We start from the raw sequence: 13,738 nt of genomic DNA, 5'->3' as shown, positions 1-13,738 counted from the left end.
CAACCTTAATATTAAAGACTTTAGTTTTATTTTTCAAATCTTTTGGGGGGAGGAGGACAAGAAAACGAATAAGAGACTGACATTAATGTGAAAAATCTGGGGGCACGAGCGCAGTACAGAACTACTTTTCGAGAGATTATTTGCATAACGTACGAAGAGGTGTTAGTTATATGGATTATTTAAGTAATTATGGAACAAAAGTAAGTCACTGATGACTTTTAGTTTCACAGAAGACATGAACAGCGGTCTGAAAGTCCTTTGTTTGTTTCACCCATCCATCTGTCCTAATGTATGCTAACGTATTGCATGCTAACGTATTTACGTATTTAATGCTAAACTATGACTTGCTAACATATTGCTAGATAACGTATTGCATGCTAACGTATTGCTTGTTAATGTATTGCATGCTAATGTATTGCATGCTAACCTATTGCATGCTAATGCATTGCTTGTTAACGTATTGCATGCTAACGTATTGCATGCTAACGTATAAAGCATAGCAGCAGACAGACTGAAACATGCTGAAGCAACAGCCGGACAGTCTCAAGCCCCCCCCCCCCCCCCCCCTTCTCCTCCAGTGGCTCCGGCACTTCTCAGAAAACGTTGCAACGGCATTATTTGGATAAACTGACCACATATTGTGAATCTAAAGGTCACTTTCTCATCTGTAAACAAATATTAGCTTTTAGCCTGGCTCAAAATCTCACAAGACTGACTTATCTCAAGGCACTTGAGCCAACTCTTACTCATGTAATATACATGTTATACATGTTGCTGTGTGAACGCACAACATAATCAATTTGTTCTCACACAAACGTGTTTATTTGCGTAGTTTTAAACATAGCCTAAGTTTATTTTGTACTCATGTTACATAACCCATGTCCTAGCTCACCATGACACAGGTTACTATTTTGAAGGTTTGCGCACGCACAGTGGGTGAGCACGGCCAGCTTTATGGATATGAATAGGAAACCCTCTATTAGTACATCAAGCCTAACTCGATGAGTCCCTGATGATGATGATGATGATGATGATGATGATGTCTCCAGTGTTCCTCACCAGTCGTGTGTCTCTCCGGTCTCCCTCAGACATCGATGAATGCTCCTTCGAGAGGACCTGTGACCACACCTGCATCAACTACCCCGGCAGCTTTGAGTGCGTGTGCCAGAAGGGCTACATCCTGTACGGCCTGACGCACTGTGGAGGTGAGAGAGCTCTGTCATCGCCTGGAACACGCCTGTTTGAGTGTGTGTGTTGGTTTGTCTGCAGGTCACACACCTATAGCTCCGTACAATTGTGTGTGTCCTGTAGTTACTCAGGGTTCGTACGCTTATGGAAAACCTTGAAAAGTCATGGAATTTTAAAATGGCTATTTCCAAGCCTGGAAAAATCCTGGAAAAAAGAAAATCCCCAAAGTTTTGGAAAAGCCATGGAAAGTTTTTTTTTTCATATCTACATTCACGATGAGTTTTAAATAATGAATATGCTTTTAAAAGAATGACGCTCAAAATATAAGCCGGCATTCGCTCTTTCATACTGCAAGTGAACACACCTTAATTCTTTTAATCAAACTATTGTTTCTCATTCATTTGTGTCATTTAAGGTTATACTGTATGCTTTGGAATTCTCATTGTTAATTTAAATACGACATTTTCTCACTTGTTCATGTGTAGGCTACACCGAGATTTCACAAAATGTTTCGTCATGGAAATTTTGTTTAAAGTCCTGGAAAAGTCCTGGAACTCCAGCTGTCAACATGTGTAGGAACCCTGGTTACTGCTGATGGAAAGGTGGAGCGAGCAGCAGAACGTATCTGTACCAACGGACTCAGTTTAACACATCAAACTTGCCGTCAATCCTCCCCGAGCTTCTGAAACTATCTTAGAGAGCCTTTGTTTCATCTGTCTGAAATCGTACGGAAGCCATGAGAGCCAAGCTTCTCTTTCTAATTCAGATTCTCAATTTTATTTTCTCTTCTGTTCTTATGAATTGATAACGGGAGAAACGTTTTGTTTTGCGGTAATACACATGTTGACCACAAGAGGCTGAAGTGCAAGTGAAAGCATTCATGTAGGACTCCAAACACAACGTACCTGTTTGGTGTGTGAGCAAGTTATGGACAATAAAACTCACCTTTTAGTCTAAAATTAGCAACAAAATCCAACATTTATTGTTTCTTAAAATTTAATAAAACATGCATGCATTATATTTGACAAATTCAATATTTCACATTTCTTTCTTTCAATCATTTTTGTAAAAGTGTTTACAAGTTACACATTACCTCGCATTACTAGACAATATATATATATATATATATATTAATACGTAACCGCATAACAACTATACGAGCAATCAGACAAGGACAGAAAAAGACGGACAGAAATCATCATCCTCCAAATTGAACCTACTATAACAATTATAATTATATCATTCATACCATCATTTTATTTTACATTTCTATAAAGTTATGATGTGCTATATTTTCTCACTTTACCAGTGATGTGAAGGTACAGTATGTGGGTGTTTGGTTGTTTCTCATGGTTGTGATTACAATCTCTTCATACACACATATGATGACTATATAAATATAATAAACACACTGACCATAATGCTCCCTGTGCTCGTGCCTCAGACATCGATGAGTGCAGCATCAGCAACGGCAGCTGTGAGCACGGCTGCATCAACACGCAGGGCAGCTACGAGTGTGTGTGTCCGCCTGCACAGAAGCTCCACTGGAACAAGAAGGACTGCACCGGTAAGCACCGAGAGTGTGTGTGACTGTTTGTGTGAGTGTGTGCGAGTGTGTATATATGTGAGTGTGTGTGAGTGTGTGTATGAGTGTGTGTGTGTGTGTGTGGGCGTGCGTGTGTGAGTATGTGTGTGAGCATATGTGTGTGAGTATCTGTGTCTGTGCGTATATGTGTGTGTGTGTGTGCGTGTATGTGTGTGTTTGAGTGTGTGTGTGAGTGTTTGTGTGTTTATGTGTGTGAGTATGTGTCTGTGTGTGTGAGTGTGTGCAAGCGTGAGCGTGTGAGTATGTGTGTGTGTGAGTATGTATTTGAGTGTGTGTGAGTGTGAGTGCATATGTGTGTGCGTGCATGCGTGGGTGTGTGTGAGTGTGTGTGCGTGCATGTCCTCTATCTTTGAGGCGTGGTGGGTTCCTTGCAGCAGGCCTGAGCACAAGTGCACGTGTGTGTGTGTGTGTCCAGGTGGTTGTCACGGTGATGTGACTCTGTGTGTTCCTCAGAGGCGGTGAGGTGTCTGCCCAATGGGAAGCCGGCTCCCCGAGCCCAGCTGACATGCACCAAGAGCGGGGGGGCGGAGGTCTGCTCGCTCTCTTGCCCCTCCAACGCCCTCTTCCTTGCAGGTAGTCACACACACACACACACACATCCACCGTTCATGCCGAAACAGTTAATCTGATTGCTCAATAAGTTGCATTGTACCAACATAGCTTTCATATTTTCCTTAGCTGACTGTCTGTGGATGTACACCATAACGTACTAGTCCTGATTAGTGGTTGATTATTTATGTAAAAGAGTTAACGTTTTCGATTTTCTCTTTTTCATGTTTTTTTTCACATGTGGGACCTTGATGCTTAGATCAGTATCAGGATCCAGTATCAGGGGGTGGCGGGGGATTCGTAGATCTTTCATCTGTGCTTTAAACCATCGATGGATATTTAAGGTCACACGGTAGCAGAGCCTCCTCCGGGCTGTCGTTTCCGAATGTGACATTCATGACGTTCTTATTAATCCTCAGAACACGGGAGGACCTCGTCACACAGACTGCGTTCTAATGTGTGTGTGTGTGTTTACAGACTCAGAGAACAGCTACACACTGAGCTGCGGAGTGCCCGTCCAGCCTGGGAAAGCTCCTCAGAAGAGGAACGTCACCGTGGCCTTACACACCTGTGGCGGTACAGAAGGCCTGAGAAACACTCCAAATATTAAGCATATACACTACCGTTCAAAAGTTTGGGGTCTTTCAGAAATGTCCTTATTTTTCAAAGCACTGTTTTTTTTCAATGAAGATTACATTAAATAAATCAGAAATACACCGTTTTTTTAATGACATCTCTACATAGGTGTATAGAGGCCCATCTCCAGTGTTCTAATGGTACGTTGTGTTAACGCCTTAGAAGACTAACGGAGGGTTATAAAACCCTTTTTATGTGAGCACAGCTGAAAACAGTTATGCTGGTGAGAGAAGCTATACAACTAGCATTCCTTTGAGCTACAAGTTTGAAGAACAACATTAATATATATTTTTTAATCATTATTTCTAACCATGTTAATGTCTTGACTTTATTTTCTTTTCATTTTGCAATTCATTTGATAAATAAAAGTGTGAATTTTCATGGAAAACACAAAATTATCTGGGTGACCACAAACTTTTGAACGGTAGTGTATATGTGATTATTAATAAATAACAAGAAGATGAAGTGAGATAATGAGGTGTAGGACCATAACACAGACTTGCTTCTCTGCATTGGGTCCACACCTGTAGTCCTGCTACATGAGGATTGACTTTTGGTTTGCTGTGTGTGACTCCAGACACGCTGGCCCCGCCCATCAAACAGAAGGCCAGGTTCAAGATCAAAGACGCCAAGTGTCACCTGCGGCCGCGCAACAAGGAGAAACACAGAGATTCCTCCAGGCAGAGCCTGCAGGGTACGGAGCTTTGTTCTCACACATGTACGCACACACCATCGTTCATCTATGCTTTAACCCTGTGTTCTCCACCCGGCAGGAGGCCAGTTCCCCTGCACCGACAACTGCCAGGTGACCTTCGTCAACCTGAAGTGCGACTCGTCTAAGAAGCGCCGGCGAGGACGCAAATCCCCCTCGAAGGAAGTGTCCCACATCACAGCCGAGTTTGAGATGGAGATGAAGGAGGAGGAGGCCTCAGGTGAGGTGGTGTCTGTCCTGTGTTGAACTGGTTCACGCGGCGCATTCGGAGAGGGAGAGAACCAACGGTCCAGTTTGTTTGTTCCGATGGACAGACACGTGCAACGTGGACTGCGTGCGGGAACGGGTTAAGCAGAAGCTGCAGAGCGCCATGCGGACGCTCAGGAAGTCCATCAACAAGCAGCAGTTCTACATCCAGTTCTCCGGGACGGAGTACGAGGTGGCCCAGAAGCCGTCCCAGGTGCCGGAGGGAGCCAAGGCCTGCAGCACCGGACAAGACCTCCGAGACGGCAAGTGTGGTGAGTCCAGAGCTTCTGCTCTCGCCATGAAGAAGATCACACACTCAAAGAAATGACTCATTGGATGAACTCAATTAAATTGTTGGCAGGTTTTCCATCCAATAATTATATGCAACTCCAACTCAAATTTAGCACATCAGTGCAATACAATGTAATTAAGTTAGTCCAACTAATTTGTATCAAATACATCTAAAATAAAATAACGATATTCATTAAATTAAATTAATTTATGTTTGTCCAACTCAAAATATAAACTAACTAACAAAATATGCAAACTTCACACAGAAGGAACGCCTCGACTGGGAATTGAACCCACGGACCTCAGGCTTTGAGGCAACAGCACTAGCCACTACACCACCATACAGCCCTGAAAGTGTGTTCACCTCATGTAAACAACTGATTTTCAGCTGGCGCATGCGCAAAGAGTAGTCCTCAATGAAACACATTTATTTTGAGTTGATATGCACACCATCTAACCCAAATAAATGAAAGTATTCATGCATTTTGTGTTACACCCATTAAATATAAACATCTATTTTTGTAATTGATTTATTTAAATGTATCAAACAATATTGAAATGTGTCACCTCGAAGAAGGGCTTGAATCATTTTTGTGAGTGTAACCTAAATAAATCTAATAAATGAAAGTATTCATACATTTTGTGTTACACCCATTCAATATAAATATCTTCATTTTGTAATTGATTTATTTAAATGTATCAAACAATATTTAAATGTGTCACCTCTAAGAAGGGCTTGAATCGTTTTTTTGAGTGCAGGAAGTGTTCCTTAAACCTGCTCGTGTCCTCCTCCTCCTCCTCCATCATCTCTTCCTCTTCCATCATCTCCTCCTCCTCCATCATCTCCTCCTCCTCCTTCTCCATCATCTCCTCCTCCTCCTCCCCCTCCATCATGTCCTCCTCCTCCTTCTCCTCCATCTCCTCCTCCATTATCTCCTCCTTCTCCATCATATCCTCCTCCATCTTCTCCTACTACTCCTCCTCCTCCACCACCATCATCTCCTCTACCATCATTTCCTCCTCCATCATCTCCTCTTCCTCCATCTCCTCCTCCTCCATCATCTCCTCCTTCTCCTCCTCAGCGAGCTGTGTCTTAGGGACATTCTACAGCGGGGCCCAGGAGCAGTGTGTCCAGTGCCCCCCCGGGACCTACCAGGACACGGTGGGCCAGCTGTCCTGTGAGCCGTGTCCCAGCACCGAAGGACAGGGCGTCGCCGGTGCCAGGAACGTGTCTCAGTGTGGAGGTAACTTACATCATCACAGTCAGATCCTCATTGTTCCTCCAACAGCACGGAAACAAAGCTGTACTCATCATATGGAGCTTGTCCCTTCTGAGTCCTCAGAGGGATCTCTTGGCTTTTGTTTGCCTCTTTTTTCTTTGTTGGGACATTTAATTCATCAATAAGTGCAGGTTTCTTCGAGACCTGGCGCTCACAGGTGTCTTATAGGGACCTGGAGCTTACAGGTGCATGAGGAGAATAAAGACTTCCATTTGTCCTTCGCTCAGGTCAGTGCTCAGAGGGTCACTTCTCCTCCGATGGCTTCCGGCCGTGCCAGCTCTGTCAGCTGGGCTCCTACCAGCCGGAACCGGGCCGCATCCTCTGCTTCCTCTGCGGCGGAGGTCTCATGACCAAGTACGAAGGCTCTGTGTCCTTCAGGGACTGCGAGGTCAAAGGTGAGGCTGCATGTGACCTCCGCTTGTACAGGCGACACAGTCATTAGCACCAAGGTTATTCAAGGTTATTCAGAGGGCTTTATACAAAATATCAGAAGCATTTAGACATGCACTGCAAAGAGGACATTCAAATACAATTAGAACATTAAAACACGCTGAAGAAGCATCATAATGCATGTGGCAGTGCCAACAGAGACAGAGCAGAAAACTGTCTTCTCCATGTTAAGTGTCCCAGATGACTTCAGAGGTCTGGAGGGTTCCCGATGCAGCAGAACAAGAACCATGAAGGGCTTTTGTAACCACACCCCCTCTGACCTCCTCCTGCTCCTCCTGCTCCTCCTCCTCAGTGCACTGCGCTCCTGGTCATTACTACAACTCCACCACCCACCGCTGCATCCGCTGCACAGGAGGAACCTACCAGTCGGACTTTGGCCAGAACTACTGCATCACCTGCCCGGGGAACACCACCACGGACTTCGACGGAGCCACCAACGTCTCCCACTGCAAAAGTAACGCTGCTCAGCGTAAACATGTAAAAGTATTTAATGGCAGGATTGGTAGAGTTAGTGCTCAGCGTTTCTGTGGTTGTGCCCTTAGATCAGATGTGTGGAGGCGAGCTGGGAGAATACATGGGCTATATCGAGTCTCCCAACTACCCCGGAGACTACCCCTCCAACGTGGACTGTGTCTGGACCATCAACCCGCCTCACAAGAGGAGGATTCTCATCGTGGTGCCAGAGATCTTCCTCCCCATCGAGGACGAGTGTGGAGACGTGCTCGTCATGAGGAAGAGCGGTAAAGAAATAAGTGATGGTGGCAAACATCAACCGATCAGACTGATTTATGGGCTCAATGTTACCGATTCATTAGTTCATCCAATAGTTAATATCCATATAAACATAATAGGAGTAACAACAATAGCCCTATTGTCCCGTGAATAGAAACTGAGTAGATCTACTCAAGGTTTAGAAACAGCCTTTAAGTCCTTTAATACCACACGGATGTAGAAGTTCTAACCTGGTTGTGCCGCTCCTCCAGCCCTCCCCACCTCCATCACCACCTATGAGACGTGTCAGACCTACGAGCGGCCCATCGCCTTCACCTCTCGCTCCCGCAAGCTCTGGATCCAGTTCAAATCTAACGAGGGCAACAGCGGCAAAGGCTTCCAAGTCCCCTACGTCACCTACGACGGTGAGTCTCCTCCACCACGGCTCAGACGGGTCCAGTCTCACAATACGGTTCTGACCCAACACGGTTCCCTCTACTCTCTCATGACACCCTGTTCTGTTCCAGAGGACTACCAGCAGCTGATAGAGGACATCGTGCGGGACGGCAGGCTCTACGCCTCAGAGAACCACCAGGAGATCCTGAAGGTACTGACAGGTACCGGTCTTTAGACTCCCCCCCTCATGTGACAGGTCCAGTGGGGTGACACTCTCTGTCCGTGTACCCCCCCCCCCCTCCTCCTCCTCTCCCCCCTACAGGACAAGAAGCTGATCAAGGCCCTGTTTGACGTGCTGGCCCACCCCCAGAACTACTTCAGGTACACGGCTCAGGAGTCCAAAGAGATGTTCCCGCGCTCCTTCATCAAGCTGCTGCGCTCCAAAGTCACCAGGTTCCTCAGGCCCTACAAATAGACCCCGGTCATCCTAAATCTAGCTCCTCCCCCTTTCCTCTCCTCTGCTCCCCTGCTGGGTCGATACCTTAATGGACCGGTTCTGACTGAACGTCTTTATTTCCTGTTCTGTCCCATCCTCCATCTGTTTGGAATCTGATATCAGGATCACTTCATGCGGTTTGACTGATATGGGTTTTTGCAGTATTCATATTTTTTAGAACATAGCATAAGATACCTGATATATACATTGTGTGTATATATTGTTTCTTTTAATTTGACGTGTGTGTTTCAGTGAAGGTTTAAATTGCTGGTGCAGGTTCTAAAAAAAAAAAGTATATATATATATAAATATATATATAAAGCATAAACATTAATCATTATTATTATTATTATTATTATGCATTCCTTAAGTCATTTACAATATGTTTTATTGTAAAGTGATATTTAGTAAATGGTCAAACCCTATTATCATAAACTCCTCTGGCCTCCCAAAAGATGTATGCACCTTCATCAATAACTTCTCATCTGTTCGTGCTCTGCTTGGTTTTCTGTGTTGTTGTTGTTGTTGTTGTTGTTTTTGTAATATTTATACAGAACATGTGAGAAGTGACAGAAGCCCACACAGCGTCAGACATGAGAGGAAACTATCGGTGCACTTAAGACATATTTTTAACACGGAGGGCGGGAGATCAAAACGGGGCGAATCAGAAAAGTCTATATTGTAATTTTTTTAAAATAAAATTAAAAAAAAGATATACTGTATAACAAGATAAGATAAACTACCTGCAAGTGACGTGGCGCGTTACTTTAGAGAGAAATGTATATGTGATGTAACTAATATTTGGAACTTTAATTGCACTTGAATTTTATATTTTAAACTTGTAGGGGGGATTTAAAAAAAGAAAAGGTCTAAATTACGTATATTTGTTACTTTTTGTATTGTTTTTTAAATGTGGAGAGAGAAAATGACCCAACATCTCAGTACTGTCGAGGTCCCATCGCACACACAGTGAGGAACATGGTTCCTGTGTGCGTTAGACTAAACAATAGTGTTGGACCGGGTCACTCAGACCACCACACTAGTCCTACTCCACTAGTCCTGCTCCACTAGTCCTGCTCCAATAGTCCAGCTCCACTCGTCTTGCTTTACTAGTCCTGCTTCACTAGTCCTGCTCCACTAGTCCTGCTTTACTAGTCCTGCTCCACCCATCCAGCCTCCAGTCCTCTAGCTGCCAGAGAGAAGAAGCCTCATCAGAAGAGCTTCTCGTATGATGGCACTACTTACATACATACACTATATGCCTGTTTATAAAATACTTACAATATCCTCATCCACCGAGTCCCATTAAACAGGAAGTATAGTGTGTCTGCTATGCTTTAATTTGATAACCCAACTAAATGTTTCTGTGTCATTCCCGGTGGTATTAATATGTCTATGAACTTATATGCCATGTATTGAAGATGAATGGAGTAACATGTGACCGGTGTGGAGGTGAATGTAGAGGCAGTGGGAGATGATGCTTCTAAACAGGAAGTGAGCGTGCTCCTCTGCTAAACAGGAAGTGAGTTTGCTCATCTGGAGCTCAACGCCCACAGATTCCACTTTAAAGGACCAGCTGGAGGTTTTGTGTGTTTAGCCCATTTACTACACATCTTGTATCCTGCTACGTCTTAAACTTTGGAGTCAGCTGTTGATTTCAGTTCATATTTCAGTACACTCTGATAATCAATGTGCAATATCTGTTTGATATTTCGGGAAATACATTCACATCATCCAAATCGACATAAATCTATAACTCGTGTAATCATGAGCCAGGACGCACAAAGGAACGCACAATGCCACGTGGTTAACTACTTATCGGGATATTAAAAAGATAACATAACGTAATGTTGTTATCTTTTCAATACACCCAAAAACTATTCGATCTCACACAACAGCGGTCTCCTGGGTGAAAGTCCTGTGTGTGTTTGACCCGTCCTTCACTGCCTTCATCTCCAAGTCAACCTCCTCACTCTTAAGAACGCGTTATTATGCTAATAACTACTAAGTTACTTTCAATAACGCTCTGCACAAATGCAAAAACACACTCATAAAAGTTTTTAAACAATCAAACGTATGATGCGTTATGTGTTATTATTATTATAACGTGTGCATGGAGTCCATCAGATTCTCAACACCTGTTTCCGTGTGAATAATATTTTAACATTTAATTTCATAGTGCACCGAAATAAAACCAATAAAATAGGAATATAGTTAAGTATATGTACTGAATGGGCTGAAGGAGGCGAAACCACACGTGTGGTCCTGCACGCCAATGAACCGGTTGTGTCCAAAATAAGATATTAAATCACAACATATATGGTCAATGAGCTTTGACCCCAAAGGTCAGTGAGGTCACAGGATAAAAGCATACCGTCGTCATGAGACGGCCTACTTTCTGTTTGAGGTGGTTCAATATGAGTGTTATGAAAAAGATGAAATGCTCTAAAATTTATAATTGACTGTGTTTTTTTCTTCTTCTTCCTGAGAATGTATTCTAGTGTGTGTGTGTGTGTGTGTTTAGGTGTGTGAGAGAGAGAGTGTTTAGGTGTGTGTGTGAGAGAGAGAGAGAAATTCTGAGAGTGTGTGTGTATGCGTGTGTGAGATTCTGAGAATGTGTGTGTGTGAGTGTGTGTGTGTGAGAGAGAGATTCTGGTGTGTGTGTGAGTGAGATAGAGATTCTAAAGAATATATGTGTGTGTGTGTGTGTGTGTGTTTGTGTGTGTACGAGAGAGATTCTGAGAATGTGTGTGAGAGAGATTCTGAGAATGTATGTGTGTGTGTCTGTGTGTCAGTGTGTGTATGTGAGAGAGAGAGATTCTAAAAAAGTGTGTGTGTGTATGTACTTTAGTCCATGTGTAGACGGTAATGTTAGTGTGTGTGTCGTTGTCCCCAAAGAGAGGAACTGTAACTCAGTGTTGTGTCATCGTTGGTCCAAGAAGCTCCAGAACTGAACAAATTAAAATAAAACAGTAGCAGAAAACAGAGTTGTGTGTGTTTTATGTGTTATGTGTGTTTTGTGTTTTGGCTCATATATTTGATCATCATATCTCTTATCTTCACACACAACAAAGTTTAGCGGACGGTGCTAATGTTGCACTTATCTTCAAGCGACCAATCAACGAGGCCAATCTGGAGCGGGATCACTCATCATCATCATCATCATCATCATCCTCCTCACAGGGAGGATTCTTTTCTCTTTGTGAGAGGACATGGACCCTCTTCCTGCTCGCCTATATTAAAGTAAAGGCTCATTCACGAGTTCCCGCTTTGAAACCAGCTGTGACCTGAAAGCTGAAGAAGGTATATTTATGTTAAAATGTATTTTCATGAACTGAAAACACACATTCTATATTATTATTTTAAATGTCATAACCCCCATACTATGACATTTTTATGGCATACTTTAACTTTTTTAAACTTAAATGAAATTGAAATTACCAGGAAAAGTTTCACAAACTATTGTCAGTATATTCTTATGATCAGAATATAATCTGCATATAAAAGAATGATATGAGCATGTTTGAAACTGAACAATGAGACAGTTTAGTAGCTTTGTTCTTTCTCTGACAATACCTTGGTTTCACTGATATATCCTCCTTATATTTCTATTCCAACCTCGTTATTAAAGTCATCATTTGAACCGTGTTGTTTGTTTTTATGATGCAACACTATAAGAACAAGGACAAAGTATCTAAGATGATCTTTTTTATCGTCCATCTCCTGAACAATTGTAGTTTCACCTCTGCAGACCGACGTCACTACATCCGCCTGCTGGCACCGCATTTCCGTGGTTTAGTGAATGAGTCGGATTTGCTAAACATTACACATATATACAGACATATATATATTTGTATTTGTGTCTGTGTATATATACAAATACTGTAACGCCCTGTTCTGTTGTCTCCTCTGTTTTCTTCTCTGTGTCTCCTTTGTCTCCTTGATTGTTTAATACCCTCCACCTGCCCTCAGCTACTATTGTCTCGTTAGTGTCTGATGCCGTACACCTGTTTTCCCACTATATATTGCATGTCTCTCCCTAATCTCCTGTTGGATTGTTGTATTACAGAGACTGGAGCAGTCGATTGGCATTTCAGGCACGGCACTAATTTGGTTTAAATCCTATTTATCAGATCGATCACAATTTGTATTTGTAAACGATGACGCCTCGATAACCACCAACGTTAATCACGGAGTTCCACAAGGTTCTGTGCTTGGACCAATTTTATTTACCTTATACATGCTTCCTTTGGGCAATATTATCAGGAAACACTCCATAAACTTTCATTGTTATGCAGATGATACTCAACTATATCTATCGATAAAACCAGAGAGCAACCAACTCGGTAAAATTCAAGCATGTCTTAAAGACATAAAAACATGGATGACCTGCAACTTCTTGATGTTAAACTCAGACAAAACCGAAGTAATTTTAATCGGCCCTGAGCACCTCAGAGATCAATTATCTGGTGATGTGGTTTCTGTAGACGGCATTGCCCTGGCATCCAACACCACTGTAAAGAATCTTGGCGTTATCTTTGATCGGGACTTGTCCTTTAATTCCCACGTAAAGCAAATCTCAAGGACTGCATTCTTTCATCTACGTAATATTTAAAAAATCAGGCACATCTTGTCTAAAAAAGATGCAGGAAAATTGGTTCACGCATTCGTTACTTCGAGACTGGATTACTGCAACTCCTTATTATCAGGCTGCTCTAATAAGTCTCTTAGGTCCCTCCAGTTGATCCAGAATGCTGCAGCTCGTGTTCTCACTAAAACTAAGAAAAGAGATCACATCACTCCTGCACTAGCTGCTCTGCACTGGCTCCCAGTAAAATCAAGAATCACTTTTAAAATTCTTCTCTTAACGTACAAAGCCTAGATTGGTGATGCACCATCATATCTTAAGGAGCTTGTAGTACCATATTGCCCCACTAGAGAGCTACGCTCACTAAATGCGGGACTACTTGTAGTTCCTAGAGTCTTAAAAAGTAGAATGGGAGCCACATTGTTGTTGTTCAGCTCTTTCTTGGCATCTCTTGAGTGACTTACACACACAAGTGTTTGATTTAATTTAGTTAAAAGTTTAACAACTAATTAAGATTAAAATATATAGCCAAATCACACAAAAAAATATCGGCTCAACTTTAAAACTGACGAAAATAACTTGTAATTGT

The 13,738-nt window shown here is 42.7% G+C and overlaps 1 protein-coding gene across 2 annotated transcripts in view; it reads left to right on the top strand.

The window, feature by feature from the left end:
* scube1 (signal peptide, CUB domain, EGF-like 1) overlaps window positions 1-11,548 on the top strand; it is a 106,484-nt gene extending 94,936 nt beyond the window's left edge. For both annotated transcript variants that reach the window (XM_056424977.1, XM_056424976.1), the window contains 14 exons: window positions 1,089-1,205; window positions 2,633-2,755; window positions 3,248-3,367; window positions 3,821-3,919; window positions 4,557-4,673; window positions 4,753-4,911; window positions 5,006-5,209; window positions 6,311-6,472; window positions 6,736-6,903; window positions 7,251-7,412; window positions 7,501-7,698; window positions 7,942-8,094; window positions 8,197-8,276; window positions 8,388-11,548. In XM_056424977.1, the coding sequence (XP_056280952.1) occupies window positions 1,089-1,205; window positions 2,633-2,755; window positions 3,248-3,367; window positions 3,821-3,919; window positions 4,557-4,673; window positions 4,753-4,911; window positions 5,006-5,209; window positions 6,311-6,472; window positions 6,736-6,903; window positions 7,251-7,412; window positions 7,501-7,698; window positions 7,942-8,094; window positions 8,197-8,276; window positions 8,388-8,540 (2,015 nt within the window). In that variant the 3' untranslated portion in view covers window positions 8,541-11,548. The remainder of the gene's footprint in view (window positions 1-1,088; window positions 1,206-2,632; window positions 2,756-3,247; window positions 3,368-3,820; window positions 3,920-4,556; window positions 4,674-4,752; window positions 4,912-5,005; window positions 5,210-6,310; window positions 6,473-6,735; window positions 6,904-7,250; window positions 7,413-7,500; window positions 7,699-7,941; window positions 8,095-8,196; window positions 8,277-8,387) is intronic.
* The last annotated feature ends 2,190 nt before the right edge of the window (window positions 11,549-13,738 follow it).

Source organism: Pseudoliparis swirei, chromosome 10 (genome assembly GCF_029220125.1).
Source record: "Pseudoliparis swirei isolate HS2019 ecotype Mariana Trench chromosome 10, NWPU_hadal_v1, whole genome shotgun sequence".
Taxonomy (NCBI): Eukaryota; Metazoa; Chordata; class Actinopteri; order Perciformes; family Liparidae; genus Pseudoliparis; species Pseudoliparis swirei.
This window is presented reverse-complemented; position numbering and strand designations above follow the sequence as displayed.